General features: G+C 39.7%; 1 protein-coding gene across 3 annotated transcripts in view; it reads left to right on the top strand.

The window, feature by feature from the left end:
- The window catches only part of LOC126428138 (uncharacterized), a 125,372-nt gene that overhangs the window by 50,355 nt on the left and 54,739 nt on the right, over positions 1-20,278 (top strand). For 2 of the 3 annotated variants that reach the window (XM_050090040.1, XM_050090039.1), the window contains 2 exons: positions 2,333-2,468; positions 10,622-10,675. In XM_050090040.1, the coding sequence (XP_049945997.1) occupies positions 2,333-2,468; positions 10,622-10,675 (190 nt within the window). The remainder of the gene's footprint in view (positions 1-2,332; positions 2,469-10,621; positions 10,676-20,278) is intronic. The other variant, XM_050090041.1, reaches the window with a different exon arrangement.

The following is a 20,278-nucleotide window of genomic DNA, read 5'->3' as shown; positions in this document are numbered from 1 at the left end:
TGCTAGAACGAGGAAGGAGAAGGAACGGGGACATCACACAAATTATGGAAGAATATGACAATTCCAAATTTATATAAAAATTTCATACTACTACTTTAACATTTCACGCATATGAATGAAATGTAAAACTCTTTCCTAACAAAACTTTTTGCTTGTAGTAGACCTAATAGGTGTTTGATATTGGGACTTCATGAATTATGTTCTGTCATGTTATAAAAATGACCATTTGTGCCAAAACAGCCTTGTTTATTTGGTGTGCATTAAAACTGCTATCCGGTATTGCTCCAGCTCAGAAATATCATAGTTGTGGGGCTGATGCACAGAGCAATCCTAGTTGTATTGGGGAGGTTTAGTGGTTCTGCTTTTTCCTCTTTGTTAATTGCTCTTACATCAAATGAAAACAAAACGGATTTTTTTGGCCGGGACCTATCAAGTGAATTAAAATACATTCACATAATTACGGAAGACTAAAATATGTTATTAGTTTATGATTTTATTTTATTTCTGCCTTTCTGACAGTCAAACATTAATCGCCTTGCCGAACAATGAAGCTATTTTTGTCTGCTTGCTAAAGAAATTTGGCTTTTATTAATCTTTTCCACTGAGGCAATCAATTTATTTCAAACAGTGTTTAATTCTACACTATTGGCTAGTTTCAAGTGTTCACTACATTTCAAGGGCTACTTCTCATCTTCTAGCATGTATGGCATTATGCTATAATAAAGAACCGAACATGAAACAATACAGTACTGGTACTCCAAGAAAATTTGTCTGAATCTGGACATACGCGAACATGCACTTTAATCCGAATTACGCATTTTAATATGGTTCATGAAATTCTGATGCTCTTGGAGTATCCTCTAATGTCTTTTTTCTTTCATGACGTAATGTAAGATCTTTTAATGTTTTATACGTACGAACATACGGGCTTCCTGCGTCGTCATAACTGCGCAAGTGCGGTGACACCTGATATCTGCAACTGCTGAAACGAACCTATTTCTAACAAGTTGCGAGAAAATATTGCAAATGGTTGTTTGAAAACCATTAGTTTCAAAGTAAATTTCCTTTAACTCAGGATGAACTATGTGTGAGAATGTACGATGAATTTCTTAAATCACAGAGCATTTGAATGTAATTTAAAAATCAACTCTTTGAGGACGACCTTTTTCAAAAATTTCGAGTCTAGAAGATCAGACATAAATGTCATTTTTACTGGCACATTTGTGTGATGTATCTTAAAGTGTAATGTGCCCATAAAAGATGAACATTATATGTGAAAGCTTAGCTTCTTTTGCAGCTTATTGATCTTTGAGACCAATATTATATGTGAAAGCTTTGTTTTTCTTGTAGCAAAACTGTGTGCATTTTAAACGATTTACTTTCCCTATTTGTGTGTACACGCTACTTAACAGTGATATTGCTATTGGCTGACTACATCACGAAAATTTGCAGTGTACATGTTGCTGCACATCAAAGATCTTTCCAAAACATGTTTTATTATTTTTATTGAGTTTAGTTTTTTAAGGGCTGGGAAATTGTACGCTGGTATATAAAAACATAACCATACAAAGGATTGATAAGTTTTACAGTTCCAAGGAAAAGTATACAGTCACTTAGCATGGGAAAAGTATATTTTCATCCGGGAGAAAGTGTATTTTTAACCGGGAAAAATCCAGGAATTTTTTTTTCTTGTCCATGTACACACCCTGCAGAAGCACTGTATTCTGCATCTTGTAACACACCTGCAGGCAAACTGTCCGTTGTACGTACTTGCTTCTAAGACAGATGTGTCATCCACTTTAGTGCATACACTCAGTCTTGTTAGCAATCTGCAGAGAAAATTTCATGGAGAATATGACCACCAGAGAATGAGACAGCTATATCTTGTCTAGTAGTGGGATAGTGTTGCCATTAAAGTCATGAACAGCCCTAGTTCAGTAGGAAATAACATATTTTTTCAAAGAGGATGTTCAGTTAAGTTTCCTAGATTTTTTTAACAATATATTGCATAATGCTTCATTGTCCATGTGCTATCCCTCCCCGCACCTCACTTATGTTTTGTTATCGTCACTCTGAGAGATTCTGCTTAGTATCACCAGAGTCTGGAAGTTTTTATATTGGCTATTGACAAGGTCTCAGTTGACTAATCCAGAGAGATGGGAATTAGTCTTGATAAAAGCAACATACTCATAAGAAAAATGGGCACTCCTGTCCATTTGGTGCCACATAACTGTCACAAATTTGCTTCTACAGGATTCTGTCAGTTCGTGAAGGTACATGCTCTATTTCAATCACTCATGTAGATTTTACAAGGTAAGTTTGTTTTCCACAGGTTGTGCGTAACATGCCGGCCATGGTGCAGTCCAAGCAGCCGACAATCGCCATCATCACTGCACAGTACTGTGAGAAGTTGGCAGTGGACTCCATGTTAGATAACCGGGAAACCTTTGTACGGTACACAACAGTCGGTACGTGAGTAATATATCGTACATTGATGAAAATATTTATGAAATAATAATTTTAATTTTAATTGTGTAGTAGATATGTCACCAGGAGAAACAAAACTGGCATTCTGTGCATCGGAGCGTGGAATGTCAGATCCCGAAATTGGGCAGGTAGGTTATAAAATTTGAAAAGGGATATGGGTAGGTTAAAGTTACAGTGAGAATTTGTGAAGTTGGATGGCAGGAGGAACAAGACTTCTGATCAGGTGAATGCAGGGTTATAAATACAAAATCAAATAACGGTAATTCAGGAGTTGGTTCAATAATGAATAAAAAAAAATAGGCGTGCGGATAAGCTACTATGAACAGCATAATGAACCCATTATTGTAGCCAAGATAGACATGAAGCCCACACCTACCATAGTAGTACAAGTTTGTATGGCAACTAGCTCCACAGATTATAAAGAGATTGAAGAAATATATGATGGGCTAAAAGAAATTATTTAGATACTTAAGGGACACGAAAATTTAGTAGTCATGGGGGACTGGCATGTGATTGTAGGAAAAGAAAGAGAAGGAAAAGTAAGGAATGAAAGGAGAAGCCACCTAGTAGAATTTTATACAGGGCATAACACTTTAAGAATCATGAAAGAAGGTTGCATACATGGAAGAGACCTGGAGACACTGGAAGGTTTCAGAGATTTAAGAACCAGATTTTAAATTGTAAGACCTTTCCAGGGGCAAATGTGGACTCAGACCACAATTTATTGGTTATGAACTGTAGATTGAAACTGAAGAAACTGCAAAAAGGTAGGAACTTAGGGAGATGGGACCTGGATAAACTGAAAGAACCAGAGGTTGTAGAAAGTTTCAGAGAGAGTATTAGGGAGGGAGTGACAAGAACAGGGGGAAGAAATACATGTAGAGGAAGAATGGGTAGCTTTAAAGGATGAAATAGTGAAGGCAGCAGAGCATCATGCGGGTAAAAAGAAGAGGGCTAGCAGAAATCCTTAGGTAACTGAAGAGAGATTGAATTTAACTGATGAAAGGAGAAAATATAAAAATGCAATAAATGAACCAGACGAAAAAGAATACAAACGTCTCGACAATGAGAATGACAGGAGGTGCAAAACGGCTTAGCAGGAATGGCTAGAGGTTAAATGTAAGAATGTAAAAGCATGTATCACTAGGGGTAAGATAGATATTTCCTGCAGGAAAATTAAAGGGACCTTTGGGTCGAAGAGAACCACCTGTTTGGATATCAAGAGCTCAGATGGAAAACCTGTCCTAAGCAAAGAAGGGAAAGCATAAAGTTGGAAGGAATATAAAGAGGGTCTATACAAGGGTGATGTACTTGAGGGCAATGTTATAGAAATGGAAGAGGAAGTAGATGAAGATGAAATGGGAGATATGTAACTGTGTGAAGAATTTGTGAACACTGAAAGACCTAAGTCAAAATAAGGCCCTCGGTGTAGACAACATTCCATTAGAACTACTGGTAACCTTGTGAGATCCAGTCATCTGGTGACCAAGATGTATGAGACAGGCAAAATACCCTCAGACTTCAAGAAGAAAATAATAATTCCAATCCCAAAGAAAGCAGGTGTTGACACGTGTGAAAAATACCGAACTTTCAGGTTAATAAGTCACAGTTGCAAAATACCAACAAATTATTTACAGACAAATGGAAAAAAAAAATGGAAAAACTGGTAGAGTTGGGGGAGACCACTTTGGAAATGTTAGAACAAGCGAGGCAATACTGACCCTAAGACTTCTCTTTGAAGATAGATTAAGGAAAGGCAAAGGTACGTTTCTAGCATTTGTAGACTTAGAGAAAGCTTTTGACAATGTTGGCTGGAATGCTCTCTTTCAAATTCTGAAGGTGGCAGGGGTAAAATACAGGGAGCGAAAGACTATTTACAATTTGTACAGAAACCAGATGGCAGTTATAAGAGTCAAGGGGCATGAAAGGGAAGCAGTGGTTGGGAAGGGAGTAAGACAGGGTTATAGCCTATCCCCAATGTTATTCAATCTGTATATTGAGCAAGCAGTAAAGGAAGCAAAAGAAAAAATTGGAGTAGGAATTAAAGTCCATGGAGAAGAAATAGAAAATTTGAGGTTTGCCAATGACTTTGTAATTCTGTCAGACAGCAAAAGACATGGAAGAGCAGCTGAATGGAATGAACAGTGTCTTGAAAGGATGATGTAAGACGAACATCAACAATAGAAAAATGAGGATAATGGAAAGTAGTCGATAATTCATCAGTTGATGCTGAGGGAATTAGATTAGGAAATGACACTTAAAGTAGTATACGAGTTTCGTTGTTTAGGGAGCAAAAGAACTGATGATGGTTAGAGTAGAGGATATAAAATGTAGACTGGCAACGTGCAAGGAAAATGTTTCTAGTGAAGAGAAATTTGTTAACATCGATAATAAAGTATCTCAATCAACAGTTTAGACAAGAGAAGAATAGAAGTTTTCGAAATGTGTTGCTACAGAAGAATGCTCAAGATTAGATGGGTAGATCATGTAACTAATGAGGAGGTACTGAATAGAGTTGGAGAGAAGAGGAATTTGTGGCACAACTTGACAAGAAGGAGGAATCAGTTGGTAGGACACGTTCTAAGGCATCAAGGGATCACCAATTTAGTACTGGAGGGAAGCATAGAGGGTAAAAATCATAGAGGAAGACAAAGAGATGAATACGCCCAGCGTATTCAGAAGGATGTAAGTTGCAGTAGTTATTCGGAGATGAAGAGGCCTGCACAGGATAGAGTAGCATGGAGAGCTGCATCAAACCAGTCTCAGGACTGAAGACCACAACAACAACAGATGGTTTCATATTGTTCTTCCCAATTGTTTCATTAATGACAGTGTACCTCCATGTCTGAAAGAACAAGTGTTATTGAAAATCTACAGCTGCACGAAATAATTTGAAATTTATTCACAGACTGCAAATTTTTTTACATGCACAGACAGCAGAATCGGCTGAGGCAATCTCTCACAGTAAATGGGAAATTCTTGGTAGAGCCACACTCTGGCACTAATTTTCGCAAGTCATTGATAGGTAGTGCATCTATACCTAATACAGTCGACATCAAAGAATTCACAATCGGCAAATAAATTTCAAATTGTTCCATTAGCGACTACCGTAAATAAAAAAAATCTTAAACGAAATTTAAAAATGGTAACGGAGTATGGCTTTGGCTCAAAAGCATCTGATGGTCCTAGAGCAGTGCTGACAGTAGTTAGTCACATCATTAGCTCTGGGGATCAGCAATTCATGCATTATAAGCTAAAAGGGAAACACGGAAAATAAAAAGCCAAATTAAAGGATAATTCTCACACACAGTTCTAGTTTTGTAAACGACTCGAGAAACACAACAGTAATACTGCTTCACAGAGCAGTAAAAAACAAATTGATTAATAATAGGGGTAAGATAGATACTGCCTACAGGAAAATTAAAGAGACCTTTGGAGAGAAGAGAACCACTTGTATGAATATCAAGAGCTCAGATGGCAACCCAGTTCTAAGCAAAGAAGGGAAGGAAGAAAGGTTGAAGGAGTATATAGAGGGTTTATACAAGGGTGATGTACTTGGACAATATTATGGAAATGGAAGAGGATGTAGATGAAGATGAAATGGGAGATAAGATACTGCGTGAAGAGTTTGACAGAGCACTGAAAGACCTGAGTCGAAACAAGGCCCCGGGAGTAGACAACATTCCATTAGAACTACTGATGGCCTTGGGAGAGCCAGTCATGACAAAACTCTACCATCTGGTGCGCAAGATGTATGAGACAGGCGAAATACCCACAGACTTCAAGAAGAATATAATAATTCCAATCACAAAGAAAGCAGGTGTTTGACAGATGTGAAAATTACCGAACTATCAGTTTAATAAGTCACAGCTGCAAAATACTAACGCGAATTCTTTACAGACGAATGGAAAAACTGGTAGAAGTGGACCTCGGGGAGGATCAGTTTGGATTCCGTAGAAATGTTGGAACACGTGAGGCAATACTAACCTTACGACTTATCTTAGAAGAAAGATTAAGAAAAGGTAAACCTACGTTTCTAGCATTTGTAGACTTACGAGAAAGCTTTTGACAACGTTAACTGGAATACTCTCTTCCTAATTCTGAAGGTGGCAGGGGTAAAATACAGGGAGCGAAAGGCTATTTACAATTTGTACAGAAACCAGATGGCAGTTATAAGAGTCGAGGGGCATGAAAGGGAAGCAGTGGTTGGGAAAGGAGTGAGACAGGGTTGTAGCCTCTCCCCGATGTTATTCAATCTGTATATTGAGCAAGCAGTAAAGGAAACAAAAGAAAAATTCGGAGTAAGTGTTAAAATTCATGGAGAAGAAGTAAAAACTTTGAGGTTTGCCGATGACATTGTAATTCTGTCAGAGACAGCAAAGGACTTGGAAGAGCAGTTGAACGGAATGGACAGTGTCTTGAAAGGAGGATATAAGATGAACATCAACAAAAGCAAAACGAGGATAATGGAATGTAGTCAAATTAAATCGGGTGATGCTGAGGGGATTAGATTAGGAAATGAGACACTTAAAGTAGCTAATGAGTTTTGCTATTTGGGGAGCAAAATAACTGATGATGGACGAAGTAGAGAGGATATAAAATGTAGACTGGCAATGGCAAGGAGAGCGTTTCTGAAGAAGAGAAATTTGTTAACATTGAGTATAGATTTAAGTGTCAGGAAGTCGTTTCTGAAAGTATTTGTGTGGAGTGTAGCCATGTATGGAAGTGAAACATGGGCGATAACCAGTTTGGACAAGAAGAGAATAGAAGCTTTCGAAATGTGGTGCTACAGAAGAATGCTGAAGATAAGGTGGGTAGATCACGTAACTAATGAGGAGGTATTGAATAGGATTGGGGAGAAGAGAAGTTTGTGGCACAACTTGACTAGAAGAAGGGATCGGTTGGTAGGACATGTTTTGAGGCATCAAGGGATCACAAATTTAGCATTGGAGGGCAGCGTGGAGGGTAAAAATCGTAGAGGGAGACCAAGAGATCAATACACTAAGCAGATTCAGAAGGATGTGGGTTGCAGTAGGTACTGGGAGATGAAGAAGCTTGCACAGGATAGAGTAGCATGGAGAGCTGCATCAAACCAGTCTCAGGACTGAAGACCACAACAACAATAAAGAATTCAAAAAGAGGGTAAATAAAGTAACTAGGTGTGTATGTAAATGTGAGAGAGAATTCGATCTCTAATGTTGTTCTGCAGTCCTTTGTTACTGATGTTGTTGCAAGCATAATCCAGGATGCTACCTGTCTCAAATACCTGCTACACGTAAACTGTGTTCAAAAGCATCCGAACACCTGGCTGAAAATGACTTAAAAGTTCATGGCGCCCTGTATCGGTAATGCTGGAATTCAGTATGGTGTTGGCCCACCCTTAGGCTTGATAAGAGCTTCCACTCTCGCAGGCATACGTTCAATCAGGTGCTGAAAGGTTTCTTGAGGAATGGCAGCCCATTCATCATGGAGTGCTACACTGAGGAGAGGTATTGATGTCGGTCGGTGAGACCTGGCATGAAGTCGGTGTTCCAAAACATCCCAAAGGTATTCTATAGGATTCGCATCAGTACTCTGTTCAGGCCAGTCAGCACAGGGATGTTATTGTTGTGTAACCATTCCGCCACAGGCCGTACATTATGAACAGGTGCTCGATCATGTTGAAAGATTCAATTGCCATCCCTGAATTGCTCTTCAATTGTGGGAAGTAAGACAGTGCTTAAAATATCAGTGTAGGCCTGCGCTGTGATAGTGCCAAGCAAAGCATCAAGGGGTGCAAGTCCCCTCCATGAAAAGCACGACCACACCATAACACCACTGCCCCCGAATTTTACTGTTGGCACTACACATGCTGGCAGATGACGTTCACCAGGCATTCGCCATACCCACACCCTGCCATCAGATCGCCACATTGTGCACTGTGACTCATCACTCCACAAAACTTTTTTTCACGGTTCAGTTGTCCAATGTTTACGCTCTTTACACCAAGCGAGGCATTGTTTGGCATTTATCTGCGGGATGTGTGGCTTATGAGCGGCCGCTCGACCGTGAAATCCAAGTTTCCTCACCTCCCGCCTAACTGTCATAGTACTTACAGTGAATCCTGATGCAGTTTGGAATTTGTGATGGTCTGGACAGATCTCTGCCTATTACACATCAGTCGACAGATGAGGTCGACCTGTACACTTTTGTGCAATACGTGTCCCTTCACGTTTCCACTTCACAACCACATCGGAAACACAGGACATAGGGATGTTTAGGAGTGTGGAAGTCTCATGTACACACGTATGACACAAGTGAACCCCATCGCCTGACCATGTGCGAAGTCCATGAGATCTTCAGAGCACCTCATTCTGCTCTCTCACAATGTCTAATGACTACTGAGATCGCTGATATGGAGTACCTGGCAGAAGGTGGCAACACAGTGCACCTAATATGAAAAACGTATGTTTTTGGGGGTGTCCCGATACTTTCGATCACATAGTGAATTTATATCAGGTTTATGTTTGAAGCCACATGGTTTTCTTCAGAATTCTGTGGACAGTAGTTTAGATAGTTGTCGAGCATACTGTGATTGTATAACCTTTTGTCAACTACGGCATATTTCTGAAGTTTTCCTGCACTCCCCAAATTAACTGATGGCAATAAAGGAGACAACGACCTTTCGATAATTTTCCCTTTGTGCATCTCGCATGGAATCCGTTGTCATTTGTCGGCCGTGCATTGGCCACACTTGGCTGAGCCACGGCCACATTCCCTGGCGTGAAAACCCACGTTACTGCCGATGTGGTGCCTACATGACAGTGGCCCACATCCTGCTAGACAGCCCAAATTTGACTGTTTTGCGTCAATGTCTTAACCTTCCCAACACATTTCCACTGGTGTTAGCAGGTGGTGCTGGAGTGGCTGACCTAGTTTCACATTTCTTCTGTGAATGTAGTTTCTATGCATCCCTGTGAGGTGGGGCACTCGGGTCTCATTGACTGCCTGAGGGGTCGGAGAGGCATACCTCGTCTGCTCTGGCCCACGGCTCGAAGTGGCTCTTGCCCGACTGTCTGGCCTGGCCCTTACTGTTCCCACCTTTTTATTCTCCTTTTTCTTTTATGTCTGCCATTTTTAGTATTTCATGTTTTCTAAAATTTTATAACCTTGTCTGTGCTACTTGTTTTCTTGGCCCGGCTGATGGAGAGGTGGTGCTGGTGGGATGCATCTTCCACCATATACCGTGCTCCGGAGACCTCCAGCTGCATTCTGGGCAGAGTGGCTCACTCTCCTTATCCACTCTCACTCCCCTCCTACTTCTTCTTGATTTTCTCTGTCTTGTTGAATCTTGCTTACAGTTGGGCTTCCCAGGATTTCCCTTCTGTATCCTTCTTATCAGGGTTATTCCTGGTTCTATACATATAGAATGAAGGAACTGATGACCTTGCAGTTCAGTCCCTTTAACTCCAACAACCAACTGTGATTGTATAAAATGGCCTGTGCGGTAGTATCTTCCACTTTGAGGTCGGAGGTGACGATTTTTGAATGCTCAGAAGAAATTTGTAGAAGTAGAATAGGACCAAAATACTTTATATAATTTTTGGCATTCTTCTTCAGCATGCAGAGCTTTCTATGAATGTAAAAATTATGAAAAATAATCATTTCAGTTTGGTTGTATAGATTTATTACAATTATTGTGATGAAACCCTCTAAAAGTTATTACATTGAAAGAAAGTGTGTGAAGAGAAAGAAAGGAAAAAAAGTAATAACAAAGTGATTGGAACTGCTGCATTGGAATTTGGTTCTTACTGGGAACATCTTTAACAGTTATTGACAAAACAGTTAAAATAAAGTAATTTGATTATGCATTAGTACATTTTTTAAAAAAGCAAAAGATAATGAGGTCACTAGGTTATACACATCGCTATTTCCATTGCAACACTATTTGGTGAATTCATCTAGGCTGCTCATGTTGTTTCTTTTTACTGTTAACATTATTTTTCAGAATGCTGTTCCTGTATTGAAGGACCTGCTGTTAGTAATATCCCGTAAAATCCTGAATGCCAGAGAAATGTTCAGTAGTGAATCTATTTCTTAATAAGCAAAACACTAGGTCTCTTCTTGATCTGTATGCGACATGTTTTAAATGCAGGTACATTGGCGAAAGACCCTGTGACTGGCAAGTCGGTGAGCTTGAAGCGTTTTGGTAAGATGTCACTGACGCAACAATAGCAATTTTTGTTTGTGTGCTGTGGTGCTTGGCTGTGGTCGCTTTTTGTGTTGGTCCACAGGCACTTGGGACAGAAGAGAAAATAAAATACTGAGCTTTGCTGTGGTTTCTTTTTTTGTGTCATTTGGCATAGTAGTACACTATGAATAGTTTCTGTGGAGAGCACTGGTTGTTGTATTTGTTGCAATTTAAGAGAAAGTCTGACAGTCAAAAGTGTTGTTAATATTCTAGTTGTAAATTAAATGTTTATGAAAAGCTTTATTGACAATTCACATTTTCCTGCTACCTTCATTTTATAAAGTAATAACAGCGGTCCACTATTTTGGAAAATTGACATCATACATTTTGTAAGCAATTCGTTCAGTTTTGTGATACACGAGGAGTTAGTGGTTCATATTTACTTACGTTGCAAATATTTGCTTCTGTTTATACACTGAAGGCCTGGACAACATTATTGCACTTATGTGTATTGGGACACATGTGCCAAGGTTCGAGAGAGACTGATAATTGTCTTATTGGGTGATAGTCGAATCTAGAACTGGTTTTTTGGGATACACAAGTGCATGAAGCATGGTATAACTATTAGGGCCCGATTGCTGAACATGTTAGTAACCTCTGCTTCTCGTGTTCAAGTCATAATTTGGGTTTTAAATATCTCCACTGTTAACGGTGTACTCATTCTGCATTTAGATTTGAGTGGCGCCCGGATTACCTGAAAAAACTGAACTCATTAAATATATATTATGTACACAGATTTTTTGTTTTTTATTGGGTCTCATATGATTTATTTTATGTCTAAAGTACTAGTTCATAAATGAAACATAGAAAGCAGTAAAGCTACAGAAGGGGAGTCTTATTCTTGCCTGGCGTCAGTAGACCGACACACAAGACTTTATGAAAAAAGCTGCCAATCAGTCAATGGACAAAAGTGATTAACATATTATACACGTTTTTAATATCATTACCAGTTTCAACAGTATGTTGACCATCTTCAGAATGTGTTTGTCATAGGTAGAATGTGGTGAGTTAACTTACACTGCCTATGATGCGGAGGTACTAAAGTTGGTGAGTGTGTGGCTGAAACCATCAATGACAGGAATCTTATTATGCGATTGTGTGTAAAAGATGACATAGAAATTGTACATTTCAGAGCCTGAGATTGCTTCCTGTAGCAAGAAAACAAAGGGCTTTGGGAAGTGAACCTATGCATAGGGTGTAGTAGGGAAGTCATCCAGGATAAAGTGAGAACAGAAGAACAGGATTGGACATTTTTCCTCTTTTGCCAGAGTAAGGAACCTAGGGATCAAACTATAAGAGATGCGACATCATGGGTTTGTGCCTGTATACCGGTATGCTCCCATCAACTGCGTAACGTACAAATTGATATGGAGGGAACAACAATGAGAGATGCATGTGTGTGGGATATTTAAAAATACCACTATCAGTGGTTCTTCACAACATTGAGCCTACGTGAGTGTTAACTTCTTGTTTGTAGGCAATTAAATACAAGGCTTATTTTAAAAGTAAAGGAAGTCTTGACCACAAGAACCATGCAGTTGCACCACCACCCTCACTGGCATGCTATAGACCTTCCTAATCATTGAAGCAAGTACAATGTTTTGTGCAATTTTGAAATGTTTGGGGCTTCTGAAAATTCCAAACTATTGAAATTTATAGTCTGATAACTGAAGTTTATGGAAATTTGATGAAAGAGGCTTCAGTTTGAAAATGGTGCACCGTATTTAATGGTCGACAAATGAATATCCATGATGAAAAATGATCAGGTTGACCTTCAGTTGCGGCTGACAAATTCAAATAAAGGAATGAGGAAAAAGTTATTGCTGTCGATGACAGAGCTTGTGTTTTCCTAAAATTTCAGAATCATTTCATTATCAAATTGTTAGTGGTTATTTGAGCTGTAGAACAGAGTGTGGCAGATGGGTTCCTCAATTTTTGACAGGTAGGCACAAAAAACAACCTGTGATAACGAGACATAACTTTTATGTGAAAGTCCAAAATCCAAGTGCCAATCGAAAGAATGACACCATTCACAATCCCCAGCAAAGCCAAAAAACAAGGAACAAATTCTGAAATTCTGAGTACCAAACATCAGGCGACTATCAGAGCCGTCACCAACTACATCATGCTGTTCCAAACAAACCGTGTCGATTGTTGTCCAGTGGCATTGTACTTCGTGATAACACTCGCTTGCATACTGCTGCTTTGACAAAAGGTTTGCTTCAGCAGTTTTGGGATGCTTTTGAACATTTGCTTTATCGCCTGATCCTGGCCCAGAGCGATTGCTGTTTTTTTTTATTTTATTTTTTTTTTTCTCAAATTGAAGGATTTTTTGGGCAGAAAGTACTTTGTAAGTAACAGCCAACTGCAAAGTGATGTTACTGTTTCAACAATTTGGTGGCAACTGATCATGCAGACAGCATAGGGAAGCTTTTGGAGCACTTTGACAAATGTTTGAATGTGAATTCCACTATGTAGTAAAATAGCTGAGATATCAAAGTATATGTTGTAAATTAAATTTTTTTTCATTTTCTTGAATAAGAATGTCTGGAGAAACGAACAATCTTAACTTTTAGAGTGACCTTGTATATTGTGAAGCTTTCCCTCGCGACTACGGGAGCACACTGAAAAGTTAAATAAAACAAATATTATTAACCATCTACATCTACAGCTACATATACTCTGCAAGTCACAATATGGTGCATTGTGGAGGGTACCCTGTACCGCTGCTAATCATTCCCTATCCTGTTCCACATGCAAATAGTGTGGGAAAAATGGCTGTGTTTATGCCTCTGTATTAGCCCTAATTCTCGCATCTTATCTGTGTGGTCCTTGTGCACAGTGCATGTTGGCGGCGGCAGCAGCAGCAGCAGAATCATTTGGCAGTCAGTTTTAAATGCTGGTTCTCTAAATTTTCTCAGTAGTGTTCTTCGGAAAAAATGTAGCCTTCGCTCCAGGAATACCCATTTGAGTTCCTGAAGAATCTCTGTAATGCTTACGTGTTGTTCGAACCATCCAGTAACAAATTAAGCAGTCCACCTCTGAATTGCTTCGATGTCTTCCTTTAATCCGATCTGGTATGTATCCCAAACATTACATCTGTATTCAAAAGTAGGTTGCACCAGTATCCAATATGCGGTCTCCTTTACAGATGAACCACATTTTTCTAAAATTCTGCCAATAAACAGAAGTTGACCATTCATCTTTCCTACTGCAGTTCTCACATGTTTGTGCCATTTTATATCACTTTGCAGCATCATACCCACATATTTAAAATGACGTGACTGTACTGAGCAGTACATTATCGATCCTGTATCCAATCATTACAGTTTTGTTTTGTCTACTAATCTGCAGTAACCAAAATTGTTGTGCATTTAGAGTTAGCTGCCATTAGTCACTCCAACTAGAAATTTTGTCCAAGTCTGCTTGTATCTTCCTACAATCACTCAACTTCAACGCACTTCGTGCTGGACGAGAGATTCGTGATAAATGCAAGCTAGGTAAGGGGCTAAAGCCATTGAGTACTCTTTGTAAAATTGAATTGGGGTTACATCTGATCCTGGTGACTTATTTGCTTTCAAGTCTTTCAGTTGTTTCTCTACATCAGGGGTGCTTATTACTAGTCATCCATACAGGAGTCTGTCCAATGATCAAATGATGGTATGTTTGTACAATTCTTCTGCATTCTCTCTTGAACGTAAAATTTAAAACTTCGACCTTTGTTTTGCTGTCTTCAACTATTACACCAGGCTGGTCAGCAAGGGACTGTATTGGATGCCTTAGACCCACTGAGATTTTACATAGGACCAGAATTTTTTCGGGTGCTGTGCCAGATCTTTTACTCAGGTATGACGGTGGTAGTTGTATGCTTCGCGCATAGATCTTTTCACAGATGCATGAATCTCTACTAACCTTTGCTTGTTGTCATTTGTGCTTTTGAACCAGGAGTGCAACGGCCTCTGCTTCCTCAGCATCTCCTAATTTAATTATTAAACCATGGTGAGTGTTTTCCATCCTTTATCCACTTACTAGGCACATAACTCTCTAGATCACAATTTACAATCAGCTTGAATTTTGCCCATAATCCCTCTACATCTGTCTTCTGGGAACTAAGTGATTTAAATTCACTGTCTGAGATGCTAAAAACTGCTCATCTGTTCTCTCTAGCAGAGACACTCTCCTAGCCTTCTTGACTGAGTTATTAACTTTCATAACCATGGTTGCTGTAATGACATAATGATTATTGTGAATCTTCAAGCTTTCGCGGCGTTTGTTGTAAATAGTCTTCACAGGTTTGCCTCCAGATCACGTTGTGCAAATTCCACAATATTTCCTCATAGCAACTGTCTGACATTTTCAGGTGATTCAACCTTGCTGGTGGGTAGGTACGATTGACGGTGTCCGCACATCGACACTGTTTCTAGAACACGCGCGTGAAATGTGTGTTGGCGCAGAACTAGCACATGCGCAATGATTTGCAGATAAATGGTGCCATACTCAAACTGAAAATCGCAGGGCAGCTCTCATGCGGCTGTATGCTGCATTTACTAACAGTGCGGCCAGACGTTACTCAACAGAGACTGTACTAGACCAATGTTATGACAGGTCTGTTATCGAAAAATATTGATTTTCGCGTCATGATTTAATAGCAGCCAATGCAGCTGTGCGCAGTTGATATCCCGCATCCCTGTTGATGAGATTATCGGCTGTACGCATATGTATTGCTTCCTTAATGACACAATCGCAGAATGATGATGCCGGGGATGAAACTTCCATCTTTTCATAAATCATGTGATGTCCTGTATTCAGATACTGTTCCGCAATTGCCGACTTTACCGGTTGACGAATGTGTGTACGACACTGATCTTCATTGCAGTGTTCTTGTACCTTTCGACATGTCTGGCCTATATATGCTGCCCAACATTGGCAAGGAATCTTGTACACACCACATTTCCTCAGGCCAAGATCATCCTTAACTGAACCCAACAAGTTTCTCAGTTTTGCAGATAGCTGAAAAACACACTTAATGCCATACCTTCCAAAGACTCTTCAGATTCTTGACGACATGGCACCAAAATATGGCAAAAAGGCCAAAGTGGTGGGTGTCTTCATATCTTCATTCTGCTCCATAGATTGAACTATCCTGGGCCTGAATGCATAACATATCTGTCTCTCAGAATAACCGTTTTGTCGGAACACTGTCTTCAAATGTTGTATTTCACTCGATAGGCTTTCAGGATTAGATACCACATGTGCTCCGTGAACTAACGTATGTAATGCACTACCACATTGTGCAGGATAATGGCAGCTTGTGGCCTGCAGATATAGATCTGTATGCGTCGTTGGCTTGCAGTAGGTGCCGAGTCCCAAGGTTCTATCTGCTTCCCTTTGTACCAAAACACCAAGAAAAGATAAAGTACCACCTTTTCCCATTCCCATTCCGAAGTTTATATTTGGATGGAGTGAATTCAGAAGCTGAAGAAGAAACATAGGTAGAGTATCAAGCCCATGTGGCCACACCACAAATGCATCATTCACATACCGCAGAAAACAAGAGGGTTTGAGAGTGACTGACTGTAGTGCTTTTTCTTCAATTGGCCACCACAGAAGACAGAGGGCTTCCAATGGTGACACTGTCTGCTTGTTCAAAATATTGGTCATGAAATAAGAAATATGTTGAAGTAAGCACGTGTTTAAATAATGCTGCTATGTCCTCCTCAAACTTGTTGCTAATGAACTCCAAAGAGTCCTGCAAAGGCACCTTTGTAAATAAAGACACAACATCGAAACTTGCGAAGAGATCCAACGATTGCAATCTAAGAGTTTTCAGGCGACCTATGAAATCTTTATCATTTTGGATATGATGGTGGCACTTGCCTATGAGAGGTCCCAATAGTGATGTCAGATATTTGGCAACAAAATAAGTAGGTGCTCCTACATTACTTACAATGGGACAGAGGGGCATCCTATTCTTATGGATCTTGGGTAGGCCGTAGATTCTAGGAGGAACTGCAGCCTGTTGACGCAAACCCTTAGCGACTTGCACTGGAATCGAGCTTTTCCTCATGAGTTCCAAAGTCTTTCTCTGAATCCTAACTGTCAGATCGCATTTTAATTTACTGTATGCTGGATCATCGAGTAGTTTTTATATCTTGCTGTTATATTCTGTGTGTGAGAGAAGCACAGTAGCATATGTTTTGTCAGCAGGTAAGATGATGATGTCTTGGTCTTTTTTCAATTCTATTGGTGCGTTTCTTTCAACTGAGGTGGTGTTAAAGTTGGACCTCAAAGGTGAAGCTTGAGTCAAGATGTGGCATGTGTCACTCCTAATCTTTTCGGCAGCATCCTTAGGAAGTTTAGAAACAGCCTGCTCTAAACAACTAATCGCATCTCAGATGGGAATGGTCGCTGGTGTAGGTGCAAAATTCGGAGTATGGCACCATCCATCTGCATATCATTGTGTGATTTCCGTTCCTGCGCATTCTTCACGTACGTGTTCTAGAAACGGGGTGTCTATGTGCAGATTCCGTCAGTCGTACCTAGCCACCAGCAAGATTGAACCACCTAAAGATGTCGGACAGTTGCTCCCAGGAAATACTGTGGAATTTGCACATCGTGATCTGGCAGCAGACCTGTGAAGACTATTTACATCATGATCACTAATCCCTGTTTCTATATTGACATTGTCAATAAGATGCGGCCTATTTGTAGCTACACGATTCAAGATATTTCAATTGTGTGTGGGCTGCCGAGCTAGCTGCTCGAGACAGTTTTGAGAAAAGTCTCAAAAGTATTTCACACGGCTGTATCTACCCCCTACAATGAATCTAGAGACATCACAGTCGATACTCGGTAGGTTAAAGTGGCCTCCAACTAGTACTGCATGCTGTAGGTATTTACGCCTATTGACTGTAGACTTTGTTTGAATGACTAGAACTGTCACAGCAGAATGGGGTGGTTGGTAAAAACATCCAACAGTTAACTTCATACCATCTACACTTGTTTTAAGTGACCGGATAACTTAACTGTCGCACTCCATTTTGTCCTCTACAGACACTATATGTTTGTCAGCCGCAATGAACATTTCCCCTCCTACGGCCTCTAATCAGTATTTCCAGCATACATTCCACAGCTCACTAAATATCACAGAGCTTTCCACTTTGGGTTTCAACCAACTTTAAGTTTCAAGAGCAATTTGAGCATGAGAGTTTTCGTGGATGGCAGTAAATTTGGGAGCTTTGTTACGAATACTTGGACAGTTTACTGATAAAATTTTGACTGTCGAAGAGTCTTTACTCTGAATACGGTCTGACTTCCCTCGGTGTGTATTGACTGGCGAGTGTTCATCAGAGTACGTCTGGTGAACCTAGTCTAAAAAACCATGTGCACTCCACAAGTACTTTGCTACCTTAGTAGCTGCTTTCTCTATCAAGGGGAGTCCTATAAATCCCCACACAATAACACAGGTATAGAAATCTGCAGCCAATACTGTCACACAGTCACATTCTACATCTTTATTCTTCATGTCTACACATTTATTTCTCAGCATAGGATGTGGTGACACACATTTCTTCCAATGAGAAACCAATTTGTTAATATCATTACTGTAGAATGTTTGACTTTGGTGACAGAGCTGCAACCTCACCTCACCTCACCTCTGCTTGCACTGTTTCATTGCTATCCAAATGAAGCCCTCGGTGTTCTTTAAGTTTTGGAAACAGATGAAAATTTGATAGGGCTAAATCGGCACTGTATGGAGGATGATTGATGACAGTGTAGTCTAGCTGTGTCATGCTGAAGGAGGCGGTGTTCCATGTGTGGACAAACTCTTCTGCAGTTAAAAACTCAAATTACAGCATGCTGTTTCTCATCCACCAACAGTTACATTAAACACTATCATATTACATAGTACAATTTGGAGCCTTCCTACGGCAGAGGCCTATAAATATCTAGATGTGAATAACAAAGATGTAGAATGTTTATAATATTTGTTTTATTTAAAAAGCTTTAAGAGTTCTCGCATCAAAAATTCGGAGGCATTACATTTCAGCATGACCTTGTAATTATTGCTCACACCAATGCATATTGGGTACCCACCTGTACTACTAGTCATTTTACGAAAAGGTGAACTCATTCCTGAAATGTTGTATCTGGTGAGATTTTTTCCCCGATTCACTCAAAGAACAGAAATTCCCAAATAAATAAATTAGCCTGCTGTTTGCTGGAAACGTGACCCGATCCATGTGCCATTCATTTCTAATTCATTGATATGTCGTATTGTGTGTGTCCGTGGAAGCATGAAAATAAAGGGTAATGTATAAGTTGGAGTGTAGAAAGGCAAGTTGATAAAAAGAGAATGATTTGTTTACATGCAAAATAATCTGGATATGTTTTTGAAAGGAGTTCCCTGTGATGTATTTTAACTGTACTGAACAATTGTAGACATGTATATCATATTTATCAATACATTGTGGATCCTGTTGTTAAATGGCCACGAATAATTTTATTTATTTGAATCATTTCATTTGCAAGGAGACATTAAGGCCTCTATGCAATCGAGAAAAGGCGAAACAGTTGTTCAAATAATGAAACGAGTAAAGTTAACAATGTACTGTATACTTCAGGTGAGACTGAAAACATTGATAAGCTTTCACATCATGCTGTTCTTTATAATACATTTCCACTATGCCACCTAACGAATGAAATAGAGATTGTACAGAATATCGGGCCAACTGAGTAATTGAACTAAAGAGTTTGTAGCAAACAGAACACAGCATGTCATTCTGAACTGAACAAGAGTGTGACATAAATTGGACATGGGGCAGTAGTGGGGATCGAACCCCAGTCAAAGGCTGAGCAGTTTTGTGTACTATCATTTATGCTGTGAGAAAAACTACATCTGGCGAGCCTCTTGAATTTGTGTGTGTGTAATGGCCTGATCATCTAACTTCAGTGCTAATCAATTTGGAAGTAGCACAACATACCAAATTTTTTTCTTAACAACTATTTCTCTGCACAACCTGCCATTCAATACCCTTGCAAGCTTTTTAGATTGTTTCTGACCACTTCGTGTATAAATGACACAGTAGACAACATCGGAAGTTCCGTGAGGCTTTTCACAGATGATGCTGTTGTATACAGAGACATTGTGGCACTAGAAAATTGTAGCAAAATGCAGGAAGATCTGCAGAGGATCGACACTTGGTGCAGCAAGTGGCAATTGACCCTCAACATAAACCAATGAAACATATTGCAGGTACATAGACAGACCCGTTATTGTAAGATTACAAAATTGCAGAACAGTCATTGAAAACAGTTACTTCCATAAAATGTCTAGGAGTATGCATAAGGAGCAGTTTGAAATGGAAGGGCCACATAAAATTAATCACGAGTAAGGCAGATGCCAGGCTTAGATTCATTGGAAGAAGCCTCAGGAAATTTAGTCCGTCAACAAAGGAGTTAGCGTACAAAACTCTCGTTTGACCAGTACTGGGATAATGCTCATCAGTATGGGAGTGAAATAGATGAAATAGAAGAGAGAATATCTAAAGAACACAGTGT

Source organism: Schistocerca serialis, chromosome 12, assembly GCF_023864345.2.
Source record: "Schistocerca serialis cubense isolate TAMUIC-IGC-003099 chromosome 12, iqSchSeri2.2, whole genome shotgun sequence".
NCBI lineage: Eukaryota > Metazoa > Arthropoda > Insecta > Orthoptera > Acrididae > Schistocerca > Schistocerca serialis.
Note: the sequence above shows the minus strand (reverse complement) of the source record. Positions and strands in the feature narration are given on the sequence as shown.